The following is a 19595-nucleotide window of genomic DNA, read 5'->3' on the forward strand; positions in this document are numbered from 1 at the left end:
AAATGTATGCATGACTCAATAAATGACACTATTTATTCTTATTTTTTTTTATTTTTCAACAAGACACTGAAACAACATGCTATGCAAAATATTAAGTGAAATTCACGCATGATTTAAAGAGCAATGAGATCTTGTGGGGCCATGTTGGGAAATGTGTAGAAAAGATAAAGCCAAGCATCTGTGGCCAGCAGTGAAGAATATGTGGGAGGCAGTCCTTTTTAATAATCTGAAAAACCTCTGACAAAGTGGTGTGAGGTCGTCTTCAAGACTAGAGGACCCACAGAATGCTGATAAACACTGTAAACTGTTAGAGTGCATTACCTATTTTGTCTTTAATTTTTGGTGTGTCAGGGATGATTATGAACGACAATGTTTGAGCAACTCTTTTTGACAATGTGTAGTGTTTATCAGCATTTTATATGTCATTTAGTCTTGAAGACGAGCTCACACTGTTTGACATACATTCCAAAAGTTTAAAAAGATTTAAAGAAACTGCTTCCTACACAATCTACATTGTTGTCCACAGACTATTCACGGTGGTTGGATTTTTCTTCTCCACATATGTCCCAAAATAATGGGTTTTAAATCTGTTCTGAATTTCACTTAATGAACTGTGTGGCTTGCATTGCGCTGCTGGAATATCTGTCGCTTGTTGCGGTTTCCTCCTTTCAGCGAATGGAGAGGATGAACTCATCAGAAACAGTGGCTAAACATGCATGTGAACTAGCCTTTTTGACCGTTGATACAAACCGACGGGATTAAAACTTTTGGCACAGTGACACCAAGTGGTTAGAGAACTGCGACTGTACGAGTGGACATTTTTGAGCAAACAGCGGCCTCTACTGGAGACATCAAGCAAATACAGCGCTGTTGACGGTCTCTCTGCAGAGGGAAGCAAACTATAAAAAGGTGCACAGTAGTAAATTCGGATCCTCAACGTCAGAACAAACGAAAACGTTTATTTCTGTCATTTATATGTCATTGTTTTATAGAGTTAATGTTTCGTAACTAAAACCCAATATTTAGAGGAATTGTGGTCATTAATAAAATCTGCTACGTAAGATATTGTGACCCCCCTCCGACTCCTGCTGCTGCTCGTACTGCGTGTGTGTGTCAGTCTGTTGTGGTGGGAGGGAAGGAGGGAGGGTGGACGAGGAGAGAAGCGCAGAAAGCGAAAGAGTTGTGCTCTTCTCCATGGGAGGCTGTGTGGGCAGTCACCATGACTCGGCCAGTCTGAACGGAAACTCGGACGGAACCGGAGGTACGGGACCCGCTTTTTCTTACGTTTCTCTGTCTGTCCTCTTGCGTTCACTTGAGTTCAGTGTGTCTCCGACTTTGGATAGCCTAACGTTATACGACATGTCATTCACTGTCATTTCATTCTGATAGATTCAGTGTGACCCTGAACTTCTCTGTGAGGAGGAAGCCTCGGATCTGCTTCCCTACTTGTGTGTGTATCACTAGTTCCATTAGTTTTTTCGGGGTTTCTGTCGTCGAAACTGTTAACGGAGCTTGCATGAGAAAGTTTCCAGTGTCTTTCCACTAGGAGTTCCACTGCAGCATATTTATCACATGTGAATTAAAAATGTAGGTGAAGTTTTGTCAGTGACATCATACTGAGATCTACAGCCCTACTTTGGGACTTTGGCTGAAGACACAGCATCAGTGGTGTCTCATTGAAAAAATATGTTTAGTATGCTTTAATGGCTTAATCTGGGCTCACTTCCACTGAAAACAGAGGTGTAAATATATTAGATTCAAATGTAAATCAGGTTCACACCAGCAATTAAAAATGCCAATAACTCAATTGTTATAAAATTTACTGCTTTTTGACAACAACTGTTTACAGTGTTCTTACAGGTGAGGGGGAAATAGTGCACTGTGATTCTCTTTAAAGATTCTACCATATGGATTAAAACTGTATGTGCATATATACATATATATATATATATATATATATATATATATATATATATATATATATATATATATATGTGTGTGTGTGTGTGTCTGTGTGTGTGTGTGTAATATTTTTAAATATATGAACCATGTTTAAATATATGGCATTGTATGCATTTATATGGCAATGTATTTAAATATATGCAGATATATAGATTAAGCACATGTACTAGTGTCATTTTTAAACATTTACACATTTGTTAAATATATTTGGAAAAATTTCCTTTGCATGAATCAATGCACAAAATATTATGACTGTTGTTTACAAACACTCTGCATTTCCCTTCCTGTAAATTAAACTCTTGTGCACTGAGAAACATTCTAAAGCAGGATATGATGGCACAGCTCAGCTTGGATTGCACTAATGCGCACGTTTCCACTCACAAATTGGTCACCGTTTTCAGGTGTATGAGATAAAAGGTCGTAAACCATAGTAAACATGCTTTATTTGACAACCACCTCGACCAATTGCTAACAGAATAGCATTCTAATTCAGTAGTAATTTGTAATATCATTAGTATTCAATATGAGCTATACTGTATACAGTAAGACACACAAATAACAAGAAGATCAAATAAAAATGCAGGCACCTTGAATTGTAGTCAAAACAAGTCGTGAGGTACGTAGAGATTCCCTCCACTATTCTACTGTTTTATACAGGTCAAAACCAATTACATCAAGTAAATCAAATCTACATTGTCTTCTTACGGTAGCTCATTTTCCTCCAGGCCACGAGGCACGAGTTTTAAAATAGCAATTGTTCTTGTGTGAAATATTGATCTTATAAAACAGTGCACCTGAGCTATAACAATACAAGGACTGTGCCCACATATCTGGCTCATTTACTTACACCATTGCCTGTTATTTCCACAATAGACAGAGTGAGAGACTCTCCCAAAAGACTGATAATACAGTTAAAAATTTTGGTACATCGTTTCGAGTGTTGATTCAGCACATACCTGCATGACTGTGGTCATCTGTAGGGATGCACCTATATGGGAATTGTGGGCTAATGCCGACATCAATTTTTTATGTATGTATCTGCTGATGCGGGTACAGAGGCCAATACATAAACATAAAAAGTTAGCAATTTTGTAATAAAAAATTACAAATAAATGTAAGATGGATTGGTGGAGAGTTAAAGAAGCAGTAAAACAAATAAAATTCAGATATTTTAGCACAGAGTCACCTAATGTTCTGCTCTTTTGGAGTACGATAAGCGCATCATCCATTGCTGATGTGGACACTGTGTCTTAATTGGCAGAAAAAGTATGTCTTAGGCCTGATCACAGTTATTTTGTTATAGCTGGTCACAATTATTTTCCACCACTGTTATCTTGGTTTTGTTAACAACAAAAGTTCCAATGTGTGACTTATAGTCTATATCTTATAGTACATTTAGAGGGCAACGATGAGTAATATTTGTTTATTTGAGCTTGATCTGTTTCTGTTGTCAGTTGGGAGCTATTGAGTATCCATTGCAAGACAGAAAGATAGCTGATCAGCTATTTTGTCCACTTTATGCATGTACTTTAATATTTACATGCAATAAAAATGACAATTAAATTGTTAATCACAGTTTTATGGTGGAATCAATCGTCAGCTAAAACGGAATCATCGTGACAGGCCTAGTATGTTTCATAAATAGTGAGTAGTCTCCTACTCCTAATGTCTATTGGCAAGCTGTGTGTGCCAATAAGAATGTGTGTAATAGAGCACATATCAAGCACAGTGCAGAATAGAATAAACAATATTTAAACTCTTCTATTTAAATGTCAAATTGACAGGCATATGGTGATTTACTTAAGCTTCTACCTAACCTCTCCAGCAGCAGGCTCTTTATCTTGTAATAACTCAGGGTTGCAGTTACAAGTTGCCTGTTTTATCTCATAATGTGCCTTTGAACCTTGTAGAGCTACTTTGTGTTGTTTTTACTGGCATTGGATACCAGCAGTCAGCATTTCATGTGCGACTTTTAGTTCTGATCGCTAGAAAGGCCTGATTATTTATGTACTTCATCAGTGCAAAGGAAGGAAACTGAAAATAGTCACACACTGAGTCTGTCTCTTTCTTTCCTAATATAATTTTCTTGTCTTCACAAACTGCAGGCTAGCCCCTTAGATTCCAGGCCTATTACATACTAGGTCTTATTATTTAGTAACTAAAGAGACTTTAATGCAACAGTTCTTTGGTTATGTAAGTGTGTAATAAATCTTTGGGCCTGCTGGTTGGCCCTGGCCATTTAAGGGGTTAACTCTTGCTGGTAAACACAATGTGCACCTTTTAAAATCCCTTCATTTGCATATCCCTTCATTCATTCACTTTTATATTTATATTGTATATGTTGCATCTTGCACCATTTTTTCCACTGCACTAGTCCATTTTGTAGAGAACTCTAGTAAATTGAATATATCACATCTCATGTATATATTGAACCATATTCTGGCGAATTGTATATATTGCAGCATTACATTGTATTATTCAACAGTTTACTGTATACTGTACAAAAGTTTACCCAACATGTTGTCTCTTACTTTGTAGTATTTCTCCACATAGTACCACACCTTCCTACACTGTATGTACAGAATTCAGTGTTATTACTGCCATCGATCGAATTTCTGACTGCCAGTCACCTGTACTGCCGGCACCTTTTATTTATTTATTGTTACTTGTTATCTGGTGATCTTGTATAGTATGTGCAATGTCTTCTTTTATGTGTAATAATCCCTCCTCTATTGGCCCTTTTTACTTCTATTTATGATTTTTTGTATGTAGGAAAATGCTGCTAAAGTTGAAGTTCATTGTATTTTTGAATGCTCTGGATTCTGATTACACTTGACAATAAACTAATCCTATATCTTAAATCTTAAATCTTGAGATGAAGCAAATGGTTCTTCCATTTGCTCATTGGTCCAGAGTCAAGCATCACATTGATATTAAGCTCAGTGCAGTTATTGTCTCACAGCTCCCTTCACAGGGTTTCACAGCTCCCGCAGTGAATAATTCATATAGGCAGTATATCTGTACTCACTGTTTTATGATTATGGCTTCAAGTGCACTGGTAGGCAATCCTATACTCATTTGTCATTTATGTATTACATCTCCTTTGGAATACATTTAGACATGGTTCATGTTGTTCCTATTGTCTTTTAATACATAGCTCATAATATACCTTACAGGACTTATAGAATGTATTATATGTATACTTGTATACATTAGGGGTGCACCAAAATGTTGGCTTCCCACCTTTTTTTCTCTGAATGATCTAAGACTTTAAATTATTTCAGTAGTACTGGAAATTGGAAACATTAAGTAGAACTGTAGCCAGTTCACACACGTTCCAAACAGTTTAAGCAGCAGTAGACCAACAGTGAAAATGTCAGCTGTGTGGAACTATTTTTTGCTTTCCACAAGGGACATTAGATAAATAAGACAAGTAATTTGTAATTGCTGTACATTCCAAGAGGGTATACAGCACCCAAGAACTTCTCCACTACAAGTTTGATGCCACCTGAAAACACAACGCAATGTTCAATATGCAAAACACAGCAAAACAACAGAAAAAGAGAGGAAAGTCACTGCTAGCACACGTTTGACATATGTAGCCAGTTTTTTTAAGCACCTGAAAACATTTAGAAAGAATAATGCCAAAGTGGAAAGTAGCTAAAAAAGTACTAGAATTCATTGCGTAGGATGACCAGCTATTCAAGCACATTGCATTTTATGACAAATACTGTATCCTACATAATGTAAAGTACATACATATCACCGAGCACTTTATTAGGAGCACCTATGTTCATAAATAATTTGCTTACCATATAGGTGCACTTTTACAGACTGTAGTTCATTTGTTTCTCGGCATACTTAGCCCCCTTTTACCCCGTTCTTCAATGGTCAGGACCCCACCACAAAGCATTTAGTATTTGGGTGGTTGGTCATTCTGTACCATCTTGTGTACCTATGTAAAATCAGATAGCTCATCTGTTGTTGCACATTTTGTGTTGGGGTCAAAGGATGGTCAGGGGTCAAAGGACGCTGTTGGTTGGATATTTTTGTTTGGTGGACTATTCTCAGACCAGCACTGACAGTGATGTGTTTAAAAACTTGTGTATGATCCACTTGTAACAGCACAGCACGTACTATTACAACTCCCCAAATAATGAATACTCTGTGGTGGTCCTGTGGGGTCCTGTGTCTTGACCATTGAAGAACAGGATGAAAGGGTGCTAACAATGGAGAATAGATGGACTAGTTAGTGTGTAATTGTAGAACTACAAAGTGCACCTGTATGGTAAGTGCTGATAAAATAGACAATATATATACTGGTAAGTGTACTGCGCAATCTGCTATATGATTTAGTTTGCAGTGTCATTTCTGCCTCTGTCCTGCAGTGGCCTTGGGGAGGAACCAGCCTTTACGGAGGGAAAAACCTAAATGGAAGAGTGACTACCCGATGACAGAAGAGCAGCTGCGCAGTAAGAGGGACGAGTTCTGGGACACGGCTCCTGCCTTTGAGGGCCGGAAAGAGATTTGGGACGCGCTCAAAGCAGCAGCACATGCTTTTGAGAGTGAGGAACATGAGCTGGCTCAGGCCATCCTCGATGGAGCCAGCATCACTCTGCCTCATGGTACAAATCCTACTTTTGGTGTCTGTGGCATCGATATGCATTGTAGCATTGCAGAATGCATTGCTTTTCAGTCTTTCTGCGATACTGATTTCTTTAATATGATATTTCAAAGATACCATACATACATCTTCTGTTACCTGAGACTATGGTTTAAAACTATTCATGTGGGCAGGATATATGTAATGTGAAATAACAAGAATTGGTAACAATTTACATTAAGGGTCACTAATCAATCATTAATTATATAATAATCAACTATTAATTTCCCATTATTTAGTTAATAGTTAACTCTTCATTAAGCATTAGCTATTACTTAGTAACTGATTAAGCACTTATCAACTAGTAATTGAGTATACTTTTAGTTGATAAGTTAGTTTGTCATTAGTTTATTGCTTGCTTACTCATTGTCTGTGTACTAACCGCTGCTTATTACTTTACATGTGCACTGATAAAAACAAGTGCTGCAACTATTTCACATTCCATTAAAGACACATTACACTGTGCTTTTGTGTCATACACTGCAATAATACAGCATTTATTTTAGGGAATTAATTACATTGAACAATCACTCTACACTCTACTATGTTAACAACACTAAGAGTATTTTGTTTAATTCACATTTTATTTTTTTCCAGTTGTTGTCATTTAAATGTTATTAAGTTTGGTCAGCAGGGGAGGAGTGCACTCACTGTTGGACATCAAACTCCGCCCATGAGCACGGCCATTAGCTTTCATGCCAAACACTGCCATTTTATTGGCTGGTTACTGAAACATCTGCATGAATTAGTGTGTGCTTCATGTAAATGACATGTAAATGAGGTGCTGGTGTGCTGGTTTCATGCACTGAAGCTGATTATTCATTTATGCTCAAATCTCCACTTATTTCCACTTCATACTAAGAGCAGTCCTTACCTTATAAAAGGCAATAAAACAACTTTGATGGTTAATGGCCATTAGATCTTTCATTTTGACCATTAATTACTTCTTAAATTCCCCTTACTTCCTCTTACTGTGTTTTCTCATCTTTGTATGTCTTAGCTGTCTGGTTTTATTTCAGTCATGTCGCTTTTTGGTCTGCCTACTTTGGCAGTATGTTTTAGCCTAGGATGACTCCATTTGGGTTTGCTGTGATGCTTTTCCCTGCTTTTGTCTGACTTTGCCTTAATGTTAGTTTTGTCCTGTTCATCGGGCAATTGTGGCTCTAGCAAGTGAACGCATAGAATAGTCTTTTTAGTAGAGGGTGCTGCAATGCTGGTTGTGTTTTGTTCCAGTGTTTTGGTGATGACTGCACACCTGTTGTGAAAGGCTACAGCCTGATGTAATGAAAATGTGGGACACGGTCACATTTCGAAGTTGTATCTACCAAAGTGACTTCACAGGCCTATCCAAAAAGCAACTCTGTCTACGCCACTGGTGAGGATTCTGCTTTCGTGAGCATTTCCCAAGATTAGGTCTGCCCCGTATATATCAAAAGAGGTGGATATTGGCAAAAAAAAAAAAAAAAACGTTATTAAACATTCAAAAGTCATTCACAGGACATAATTTGTTGATGCAGATTGTTTGCCCACATTAATGTACCTAGAAAGAAAATACATTCTGGGACTTTAATGGATATTTACATTTATTTTAATGTTAATGGGTTTGTGTTTAATGAATAGTACAGAATCTATGAATGCTAGGTATTTATGGATTCTGAATGTGCTCTGTCATATTGCAAATCCTATTGCAGATGCAATATTAATCATGATGATCACAATAGTATGTTTTGTTCATATTGTGCAGCCCTCATTCTTGCATCTCTTCTTATTATCAGAAATATACCAGGTAGAACTTATCACTATCTTATCTTCTCTGTCACTCTCCACTGTTTTGTTCATAAGGCCTAATCAAGACATCTGTAAACTGGATTTTAAAACAGCAAATTAGTATGAAGCATCACATCTCCTGCTTCTGTGCTCCAGGTTTAGTTGGGTCTTATCAGTGTAGCTCCACTCCCTTTGCCGTTCTCACCCTTCTTCCTTAAAGGCAGATGAAGGGAAAAAAAGACTGTTTCATGGTGATTTTCAGAATGAGTTAAACAGGCTCCCCTTGAAAGATTCAGACTTTTAGGGAAGCTCCACACTGAGTTGTTTAAGAGCAATCAGAAGGGAACTGGGGTTTTGGCAAAGTGTTTTTCTAAATATAGCTGTTTTACCCTGAAACTGAACACTCTCTCCCTTTCCTCTCCCCGAGAGGTGGGACAGGCAGGAGAAACTGCTGGAAAACATTAGCCCCTAATAATGCTGGCAGTACTGTAATAATGTTTTCAAAGCATAACACAGTATTATAATATTTGATGTTATTTAAGTTTACATTAACAGTTAATGAACCTGTGCTTTCTGCGTTCAATGTTGGCACAGCTTGTTTTGATTTGACTGTTATCTTTGGTTCTGCTTCTCTTAAAATATTACCAAAGAGAACCTTACAGCATTGTAAATATTAACCAGAGGGAAGTCTGATTTTCAAGAAGTAAACTTAGACTGTCAGTTTTGCTTTTATGTATTTTGAACTATTTTTTTTTATTCACATCAAATTGAAACCTCCAACAAAAGTTACATGTACTGAAGTTAGCTACGCTAAAATCTGCAAAAACTAAAAGTCAGTATTGCCATATTATATAGCACTAGAGATGAGTAAATTTAACTGACAAGCATTTACTTCTCATCTCCTGTTGGCTGCTGTAGGTTTACTTTAGGATTTATATAACAAGGAATGAAGCTATTTGGAAGATACATGATTCTTAGCTATGCACTCATATAGGAATGCTGGGCAGATGCCAGTATCCAAGTTTTTTCTTGTACATATCTGTCATCTGATGGTGAGACAGACACATGTATAGACACAATAGCATTACAGAGAAATGTAACATTTAATCGTGGAGAGTTACAAATGCATACATTTTAGTGTGGTAGCCCAGCGGTGCCTAAACATCATGCTCTTCTCAGCATACAATAAATGGCATAATATTTTAGTAAGTGAATTATTGCTTAAATATAGTCATCAGTCCAATCATGATAGCTTTTTTTTATTACTGGTCAGTGCTAATATGATTCTAAAATCACTGCACATCTCTGAGCCTTGCAGGTTGCACCAAAATAGGAATTATGGTCTGGTTCCGATTTCCAGTACATTCATGTAAACATCTGCTACTGCCAATACAGCAATACAGACATAAACATTTATGAATGTAAAGCATCTACCTAGATTGGTATTATAGAGAAATGTAAGTTTTATCTTTGCAGAGTTACAAATGCAGTAAAATGATAAAAAAAACATATTTAGCACATGCACATCACCTAAATACTCTGCTGTTCTGGAGTTCAACAAATACATCATTAAAAATCCGTTATCAGTGAAATCTAAGCAGCTGTCCAATTATGATTTTTTTAAAAAAAACAAAACTCTAGCGATACTGATATGATTCCAATACCATCCCTGCATTCCTGCCACATACCACTAAAAGTGTCAAGTGTCAATATCCAATATTCCAATAATATTTGGAAGACCTCTCTGCATTTCTGAGGATTAGCTTGATCGTTAAACCTGCATGCTGCCTCCAGGTCCTCCTCTCTCTCACACACATATGCATAATGAATGAGCAGCTGTATCATTTTCCTTCTGTCCTCTCTCTGTTTAGCTCCTTGAGAAGTACACACCGACCTTTCAGATTTTGGATTGATTACATTTGTTTCTGTTGTGCATGCTTCAACAGAAATCCACCATCATTTCCTGTCATAATGTAATCAGCATTCTGATTAAAATAGACACTTGCTACAAACATAAAGTTGTGGCATGACCAGAATATAAAGATTGTTAATTTATGTGCCTGGTAATATTAAGCATGATTTGCCATATATAATGTCTTAAAAATAAAACAGTTGTTGTTTTCCTTGTTGTCTTGTAGTGTTTCATCAAAGTTTGCCTGAATCTAAGACATCTTCTGATTTTTTGATTATGTTAAACAAGTAGTACTAACTAATAACATCATGTTTAAATTATTCTCCCAAAAACCCAGCTATCATCGAGTGAAAATGCTCTGCTAGATCAGAGTCCCTCCTTAAAACCATGTTTTAATAAGAAATGTGTAAATGTATGGAAGGAAAATGGGTTATGATGATTTCACAGGCAAGCAAGATGAGTTAGCTACATTAGGTAAGGACTGCTTTAGCAAAGAACCTAGTTGACAGGTATTTGGCTGAACACTGTGATGTAGTCTGCATGTTCCAGCTTGCTGCAGCTGTTAGACTGGACAGGTTGTTGGTTTCTTTTATAACTGGATAGGTCTTCATGCTGAGAGTGATGTGTCTAGAGGAAATGCTGTGGAAAAAAAAGCAACCTAAAATGTCAGGGCCAAAAACAATTCAACAGAAGGGGACAGAGCACCCTTAAGTAAATGTGCTTCTGTAAATTATGAGTCAAGTGGAAGTAATTTTCTGAAAATGCCGGTAGGAGCACAAAAGTACCAGATCAAAAACTACTGAAGTATTAAATAACTTAAAGTACATCCAGCATCAAGAACGGAGGATATTTGGTGAGTAAATTATTACTAGTTCCTACCTGATTATTTTTAAAAAGCTATAAAATTCATTCTTTAAATCTAAAAGGGCCGACACATTTATTTTTTAGTTATTGAGTTTAGGTCATGATCAGGTTTAGGAAAAGGGTCAGAAAATTCTTAATACATAGAGGTTACATATTGGACATGTGTATGACCCCATGTGTATCAGGAAAGCCATCACAAGCACACACTCCCATATTGTCTAGATGCCATATCCACAGTGGGTTTGATCTATAGGGGACTCTTTGAGTCCCTGATTTACAGGCTTTGCTTTGACTCCCTCTTGCCAATCCAGGACATATTGCTCAATCTGTTGGTTACGGCGCCACAAAAACAATAAAGCACCACATTTCTTGGTGTTCTGCTCTTCTCTTATTGAATCCTGAACAGTGCCAGACTTGCCTGGTTGCATGTATGGTGTAATTAAAATTTTCTGGCCTGGATTCTGAATGGCAGGATATTTCCCTATGGATTCACTGTTGGCTGGGCACTGTGTAAAGCATTTGATTCTTTTTCTACTCTAAAAAACACAACATGAATTGTTTTCTGTTTCTGGAGTGTTGGAGACTTGTAGCTTATATATAGTAATTTTTTGACAATGAAGATGGAAGGCCTTCCACACATAAACCTGAAAGTGAGATGGCCTTAGTACATTTTGCAACAACAAGAACAACAATAATAATAATAACAGTAAGGACATTTATTTATGTAGCACCTTTTCAAAGCTCAAGGTCACTAAGAAACTTAATAATGAAACCATAATAAAATGAGAGCAAAACTAAAAGTAAACAAGCAGGAAAAGTAGGAAACAATAGATCCAGCAATGAAGTGCTGTATTAATAATTAAAGGTGTTCAATAAGAACCAGACCGTTTTATTTCTTATTTCTATTAATACAACAATTCAATGATCATTGATTATGACTACAAACATAACTGCATTTAAATACCGCACTGCCATCTAGTGGACATCCCACATCCTGTCATTTCCCAGAAACGACAGCATTGACGGTTTAATTGTTTTCTAAAGGGATATTCCAGAATTTTATATATGAAAAGTTTTTAAAGAAATGCATGGCATTTTAAAACTTCAGTGGGGGAAATGGCAAGTGAAAGGTGAGATGTCAGCGTGTCTGACTGTGCTCTTCCCTTTTCTCTGTATTGTAAGTTAAAGGCACTGTGGTTAAATGTGAAGTGACACTGGCTGAAGTTTCAGTAAGCAGCATTTTGGATTTGCCATGAGTTAAAACGTGACAATCCAACCCTAGTCCTGGAGGGTCTGACTTCAGCACAGTTTGGTGATTTCCCTGCTCATACTCACTAATGATCAGGTTTAGTAGACGTGTTGAAGTGTTGAATTAGAAATCAACACTGCTGGAGCTTGCTGAAGATGGGCTTCCCAGAATTATAGTAGTACCAGTGTACTTGGACCCCTGATCTCAATATATTGACATACTTCATTTTTGTTATATTATTTGCCTCTATTACAGTAAGAAATAAAACTAATTTTCATAAATCAAACAGTGAAAAATATCAGATGTATTTGATTAATCAGGATATGTTTGTGGCATATAAGCTTTTACCTTTTACCTTTAAACCAGTTACTGATTTGCATTGGCCTGCATTATATCCTAAGGAACAGATACCTCTAATTTGTTCATTTCTCAGGATTTAATGTGTCTGTGTTTGTATGTTAGGCTTTATAGACAGGCCTGCATACAGTTGGCAGATTTAGCTCACTAAAATGTTACCCTAACCCATCACCTCACCCAATAAGATATAATCAATGTAACATGCATTTTCTAATCAATTGTCCAAAATAATTGCTTCAAGTGAGAGGAATGGCTTCGTTTGGTCAATGATCCATTTTTATGTTTTCTTTGCCATCCAAATTACTCCTCACTATCACCAAAAGTTCAAAAGAATGAATATTTTTCCTGTCTCACTTTTTATTGTCCAGCTTTCTTAAACATGATGACCAGCCTGGACATTTCTGATCTTTATTCAGAGAGGCGTCATTACATTTAAAATTCTCTTCAAGCTCCTTCATCTTTGATTTTCCAGTGTCAGTATGCGTTGTATTTCTTAAATGCTGAATCATTTGTTGCTAATAATTGATCCAAGTAGGCAAACCACTGCCCAAGACTTCTTCATTTTTAACATCAATGGTCATGATCTTTATTTGCTTCACATTTTCAGTCTAAAATCTAACTTTTTCATTTGTATATTGTATATATTGTTTTAACATTGCAATTCGGCTGATCCAAGTTAAAAATCTTGGATCCCGTTTATAGAGGGTACCATACCATTATGGTTAAAATAATTAAAACGTAAAATATCTTCACATCTAATTTCAGTGTGTGGACAAAATAAAAACGTGAAACTCCATGCTACAAAATGTTGACTATATTAACTCATAACAATATTACTGCTTATCAGAATTTTTAGCTCTAAAAATATTTATATTAGTCATTACATTTTGATACCTCTCTCTCTGTCATTCTTTCATCAGGCACCTTGTCTGAGTGCTATGATGAGTTGGGCAATCGCTACCAACTGCCAGCCTACTGCCTCTCCCAACCTGTCAATATGATGGAGGAGCGAGCCAGCAGTGACCCTGAGCTCCCACAGACCCCAGACCTCTCTGAGGCCCCAGCTGAGAAAGGCCAAGAGGTTCAGCTTCGCTTGCGTCTCTCCACAGGACGGGATGTGCATTTGGACGTATATAGCACCGACTCCGTGAGCCAGATGAAGGGCAGGCTACAGGCAGAGGAGGGCCTGGCCACTACCGCCCAGCGCTGGTTCTTCTCGGGTCGTCCACTGGCCGATAGGAGCACTCTGGAGGAGCTACGCATCCCTGCAGACTACATGGTCCAGGTGATCATGAGCGACCCCCCACTGCCATCTCCAGACCGCTTGGTGCCAGAGGTCAGCTAGAACTGACCAGTCTTTTCTTACTGACACAGACCTCACGATAAAGAGAGGTGTTGCATCTTTTTGCACTGTTATTTTCATTATTAATATTAAATATTTTCATTTTGTTTTCCAAAGAAATTATAATTTTTTTAAATGCTCTTTTTACTCTACTGCCCTCTCATGTCTGAAGAGAGAAACTGCAGCTGATGTTTTCAAGCATTCCCTGGCAGGAGATGGAGATGATTTCACAAGCACTCAGATTGTAAGACTTGTTACATGCGTAAGATTTTTAATGCATATAATATACAGTACTGTGTAAATGCAAGTCACTCTTTTATTAGTTAAATTTTCAGTCAAAATGTCCATTAAGTGCAATGTATACATTTTATTTAAAGAGGAAACACATTCAACAGAAAATGACACAAAATCATCTAACAATACATATAACATAAAATCTATTAGTATTTAATTTGTCTTCTTTATACTTTTGTGTGTCAGCCTACTTAATTTGTCCACTTATCCATCCTTCCAATCCTAAAACCATTTTTTCCTTTTAAAAAGACACCAAATAGGACTGTCAGTCACTGTTTGACACATGGGCCCTAAAAGAATGGAATTTCGAATAAAGTGCAGAGTGCAGAAAGTGGACACACTAAATTCTAAAAAAGGATATTATATTTTAGTGCTGTGGCTTCTGTGTGTTCTCCTTTAAATACATGTTTTCTGCTTATTTCGGAAGCTGAAAATGTAATAAAACATACTTAGTGGCCTTTTTGACTAGAAATTAAATAAATGAAAGGGTGGTCTCTGACTTTTGCACAGGGCTACGTATGGGTAATAGTTTTTTATGAATACTATGTATGCAGTGACATGACAAGTTTTACATATGTTATAATAGCTTATCATTATGTTCAACTGTGAGATATAATCATAGTGCTGTTTTGATGTATGTAAATGTATCAGAACAGTGCATGATGGGCACTTAAGATGCTGTGTGACACAATTAAGGAATGTACGGTTACATGGACATACATTTCAAAACACTTGATCCTGTATTTGGTTCTAAATGCTGCAGATTTTGGAATAAATGAGTTTATTTAATGACAGCTTTTTATTCTACAATAAACCAGGCTACATAGGGCTGGGTGTAAATTCCTGGAAACTAATAGTTCCTCAAAGTGAAACTTTTTACACTAAGCTAGTATAAAAATGTATTTTTTGTGTTTCTAACCTTTAACAAGTCAAATGTCACCATGTCACTGATAACCTTGTACATGGTAACTGACATATAGTCAGATGTAAAAAAGGTTAGAAAAAGCTGAGAATGTGTCTACTGTGAGTACATTACTTTCTTCCCTAAGGTAGCGGACAAATTAGGAACTGAGTAAAGGTCCTGTAAATGTCTCTCTCACTGTGGAATCACAGTTTCACTCATAAACCCAGGCTTATTACAGCAAGATCAGGTCTACTGTACCATGACATCACTGTCTCACATTTACAGGAGTGGAAGTTCTTGGAGTTCAGCAAACTGTGTAAACTCTTTGTGTCGATTTGTTTGCACTCTTGCTATTCGCTTGACATCTCCAGACTCTTAAATATAAAGGTGCCAAAAAGTGTTTTTTGAAGAGATACCATAGATTGAATACGACAGAACCGTTCACTTTGATGGTTCTTTAAAGTACAAGTTCTACACATAAGATGTTCAAATGTTCAAGTACAACCCCAATTCCAGTGAAGTTGGGACATTGTGTAAAACATAAATAAAAACAGAATACGATGATTTGCAAATCCTTTTCAACCTATATTCAATTGAATAAACTACAAAGACAAGATATTTAATGTTCAAATGGATAAACTTTATTATTTTTTGCAAATATTCACTCATTTTGAATTTGATGTCTGCAACACGTTCCAAAGAAGTTGGGACAGGGGTGTTTACCACTGTGTTACATCACCTTTCCTTTTAACAACACTCAATAAGCGTTTAGAAACTGAGGACACTAATTGTTGAAGCTTTGTAGGTGGCATTCTTTCCCATTCTTGCTTGGTGTACAACTTAAGTTGCTTAACAGTCCGGGGTCATACCAGGTCATACTAGGCAAACCCAAACGTATAGTAAGCGTTTGCTGGGAACGTCTGGCAGAAGAACCTGTCAGATTGATCTTCAACTCACACCTCCATCAGAACTTTGACCAGATATCGGGGTAGGTGAGGGACATTAACTCAGAATGGGCCATGTTCCGCTCCTCCATTGTTGAAGCGGCTGACTGTAGCTGTGGTCGCAAGGTAGTTGCTGCCTGTCGGGGCGGTAATCCTCAAACCCGGTGGTGGACACCCCAGGTGAGAAATGCCATCAAGCTGAAGAAGGAGTCCTACCAGGCATGGTTGGCCTGTAGGACACCAGAGGCAGCTGGCAGGTATCGAGAGGCCAAGCGATCTGCGGCTTCAGTAGTTGCCAAGACAAAAACCCGGGTGTGGGAAGAGTTACATTACATTACATTACATTACATTTAGCAGATGCTTTTATCCAAAGCGACTTACAAATTTTGCAAGTTTGGTGAGGCCTTGGAAAGTGACTTTAAGTCGGCACCGAAAAGATTCTGGCAAACCATCAGGTGACTCAGAAGGGGAAAACAGTGTGCCACTAGCACTGTATATAGTGGAGATGGTGTGCTGCTGACTTGGACTAAAGACGTCATTGGGCGGTGGAAGGAATACTTTGAGGACCTTCTCAATCCCACCAACACATTCTCCAGTGAGGAGGCAGAGTCTGGGGACACGGGAATAGGCTTGTCCATTACTGAGGCTGAAGTCGCTAACGTATAGTTAAAAAGCTCCTTGGTGGCAAGGCTCCAGGGGTGGATGAAATCCGTCCAGAGTTCCTCAAGGCTCTGAATTTTGTGGGGCTGTCTTGGCTGACACACCTTTTCAACATTGCGTGGACATCGGGGGCGGTACCACTGGATTGGCAGACTGGGGTGGTGGTGCCTCTTTTTAAAAAGGGGGACCCCAGGGTGTGTTCCAACTACAGGGGAATCACACTCCTCAGCTTCCCTGGAACGTCTATGCAGGGGTACTGGAGAAGAGAGTCGGCTTATAGTCAAACCTCGGATTCAGGAGGAGCAGTGCGGGTTCCGCCCTGGTCGTGGAACACTGGACCAACTCTTTACCCTCTCCAGGATTCATGAAAGTTTGCCCAACCAGTCCACATGTGCTTTGTGGATTTGGAGAAGGCATTCGACTCTGTTCCCCGGGGTATTCTGTGGGAGGTGCTTCGGGAGTACGGGGTACATGGCTCTTTGCTACGCGCCATTCAGGCCCTGTACAAACAAAGCAGGAGTTTGGTTCGCATGGCCGGCAGTAAGTCAGACTCATTCCCAGTGAGAGTTGGACTCCGTCATGGCTGCCCTTTGTCACCGATTCTATTCATAATTTTTATGGATAGAATTTCTAGGTGCAGTCAGGGGATGGAGAGTGTCCAGTTTGGTGACCTCAAGGTAACATCACTGCTGTTTGCAGATGATGTGGTCCTATTGGGGACATCAGGCCGTGAACTTCAGCTTTCGCTGGATCGGTTTGCAGCCGAGTGTGAAGAGGCCGGGATGAGGATGAGTACCTCCAAATCCGAGGCCATGGTTCTCAGGCAGGAAAGGGTGGAGAGCCCTCTCTGGGTCGGGGATGAGCTCTTGCCTCAAGTGGAGGAGTTTAAGTATCTCGGGGTCTTGTTCACGAGTGATGGTACAAGGGAGCGGGAGATTGACAGGCGGATTGGTGCTGGGTCAGCAGTGATGCGGGCTCTTTACTGGTCTGTTGTGGTAAAGAAAGAGCTGAGCCATAAGGCAAGGCTCTCGATTTACTGGTCAATCTACATTCCCACCCTCACCTATGGTCATGAGCTTTGGGTAATGACCAAAAGAACGAGATCGCAAATACAAGCGGCCGAAATGAGTTTTCTCTGCAGGGTGTCTGGACTCTCCCTTAGAGATAGGGTGAGAAGTTTGGTCATCCGGGAGGGACTCGGAGTACAGCCGCTGCTTCTCCACGTCGAGAGGAGCCAGCTGAGGTGGTTCGGGCATCTGGTTAGGATGCCTCCTGGACGCCTCCCTTGGGAGGTGTCACAGGCAAGTCCACCCGGGAGGAGACCCCGGGGAAGACCCAGGACACACTGGTGTGACTATATCACCCAGGTGGCCTGGGAGCGCCTCGGAATCTCCCCCAGGGAGCTAGTGGAAGTGGCCGGGGAAAGGGAGGTCTGGGCCTCATTGCTTAGGATGCTGCCTCCGTGACCCAAACCCCGGAGAAGCGGAAGATCCTGAGTGAAATAAATAATACATAAAGACTATGTATTTAAAAAAATAATACATAAAGACTATGATCCGTACTTCCAAAGCATGTTCAAACTTTGTGTCTTGGGTACCCTAAATGCAATGTTTGTGGTGGGCCAGGGGTCAGCTAGAAACCACTTTCTTAAAATACCCAAATTTACCTTACACACAAAGCAATGCCTTGCCTGTCCCACTTTGGGCAGACCTGTTCAAAACTATCTCAGAGCAAGAATACTGTGGACCATCACCTCAAACCTTGGGCCAACACCTTGGGGGGCAGTCATGGGCTGGAGGTTAGGTAACAGGCCCTATGAACGGAAGGTCACTTGTTCGATCCCCAGAGCTGGTAGTGCATGACTGAAAAGGCCTGGCTCTCAGTCTCCACTCTAATTCATTCTAAAGGTGTTATATTGGGTTGAGGTCAGAAATCCATGCAGGCCAGTCAAGTTTTTCCACACCAAACTCGCTCATCCATGTCTTTATGGACCTTGCTTTGTGCACTGGTGTGCAGTCATGTTGGAAGGGGTCATCCCCAAACTGTTCCCACAAAGTTGGGAGCATGAAATTGTGTAAAATCTCTTGGTCTGCTGAAGCATTAAGAATTCCTTTCACTAGAACTAAGGGGCCAAGCCCAACTCCTGAAAAACAACCCCACACCATAATCCTCCATCCACCAAACTTTACACTTGGCACAATGCAGTCAGACAAGTACCATTCTCCTGGCAACCACCAAACCCAGACTCACCCATTGGATTGCCAGACAGAGAAGCGTGATTTGTCACTCCAGAGAACACGTCTCCACTGCTCTAAAGTCCAGTGGTGGCGTTTTACACCACTGCATTTAACGCTTTGCATTGCGCTTGGTGATGTAAGGCTTGGATGTAGCTGCTCGGCCATGGAAACCCATTCCGTGATGCTCTCTATGCTGTTCTTGAGCTAATCTGAAGGCCACATGAAGTTTGGAGGTCTGTAGTGGTTGACTCTTCAGAAAGTTGGCGACCTCTCAGCTCTATGCACCTCAGCATCTGCTGACCCTTATCTGTCACAGGTGGCATCCTATCACGGTACCATGCTGGAATTCACTGAGCTCCTGAGAGTGATCCATTCACAAATGTTTGTAGAAGCAGTCTGCATGCCTATGTACTTGGTTTTATACACCTGTAGTCATGGAA

At 39.2% G+C, this 19595-nt stretch overlaps 1 protein-coding gene across 1 annotated transcript; it reads left to right on the forward strand.

Moving 5' to 3' along the window:
* Positions 1–1139: 1139 nt before the first annotated feature.
* Positions 1140–15199, forward strand: LOC108427808 (ubiquitin domain-containing protein 2-like). The gene is made up of 3 exons (XM_017698299.2): positions 1140–1261; positions 6351–6587; positions 13695–15199. Exons 1-3 carry the CDS (start codon positions 1195–1197, stop codon positions 14117–14119), a joined length of 729 nt encoding a protein of 242 aa, XP_017553788.1. The 5' UTR covers positions 1140–1194; the 3' UTR covers positions 14120–15199.
* The last annotated feature ends 4396 nt before the right edge of the window (positions 15200–19595 follow it).

The sequence above is a fragment of the Pygocentrus nattereri genome, chromosome 8, assembly GCF_015220715.1.
Source record: "Pygocentrus nattereri isolate fPygNat1 chromosome 8, fPygNat1.pri, whole genome shotgun sequence".
NCBI classification, from domain to species: domain Eukaryota; kingdom Metazoa; phylum Chordata; class Actinopteri; order Characiformes; family Serrasalmidae; genus Pygocentrus; species Pygocentrus nattereri.

Excerpts from the sequence above, each read along its gene's own strand:
- LOC108427808 (XM_017698299.2), top strand. The coding sequence starts at position 1,195 with ATGGGAGGCTGTGTGGGCAGTCACCATGACTCGGCCAGTCTGAACGGA. Across the intron at positions 1,262-6,350 it reads AAACTCGGACGGAACCGGAG|TGGCCTTGGGGAGGAACCAG; the intron begins GTACGGGACCCG and ends TCTGTCCTGCAG. Across the intron at positions 6,588-13,694 it reads CAGCATCACTCTGCCTCATG|GCACCTTGTCTGAGTGCTAT; the intron begins GTACAAATCCTA and ends TTCTTTCATCAG.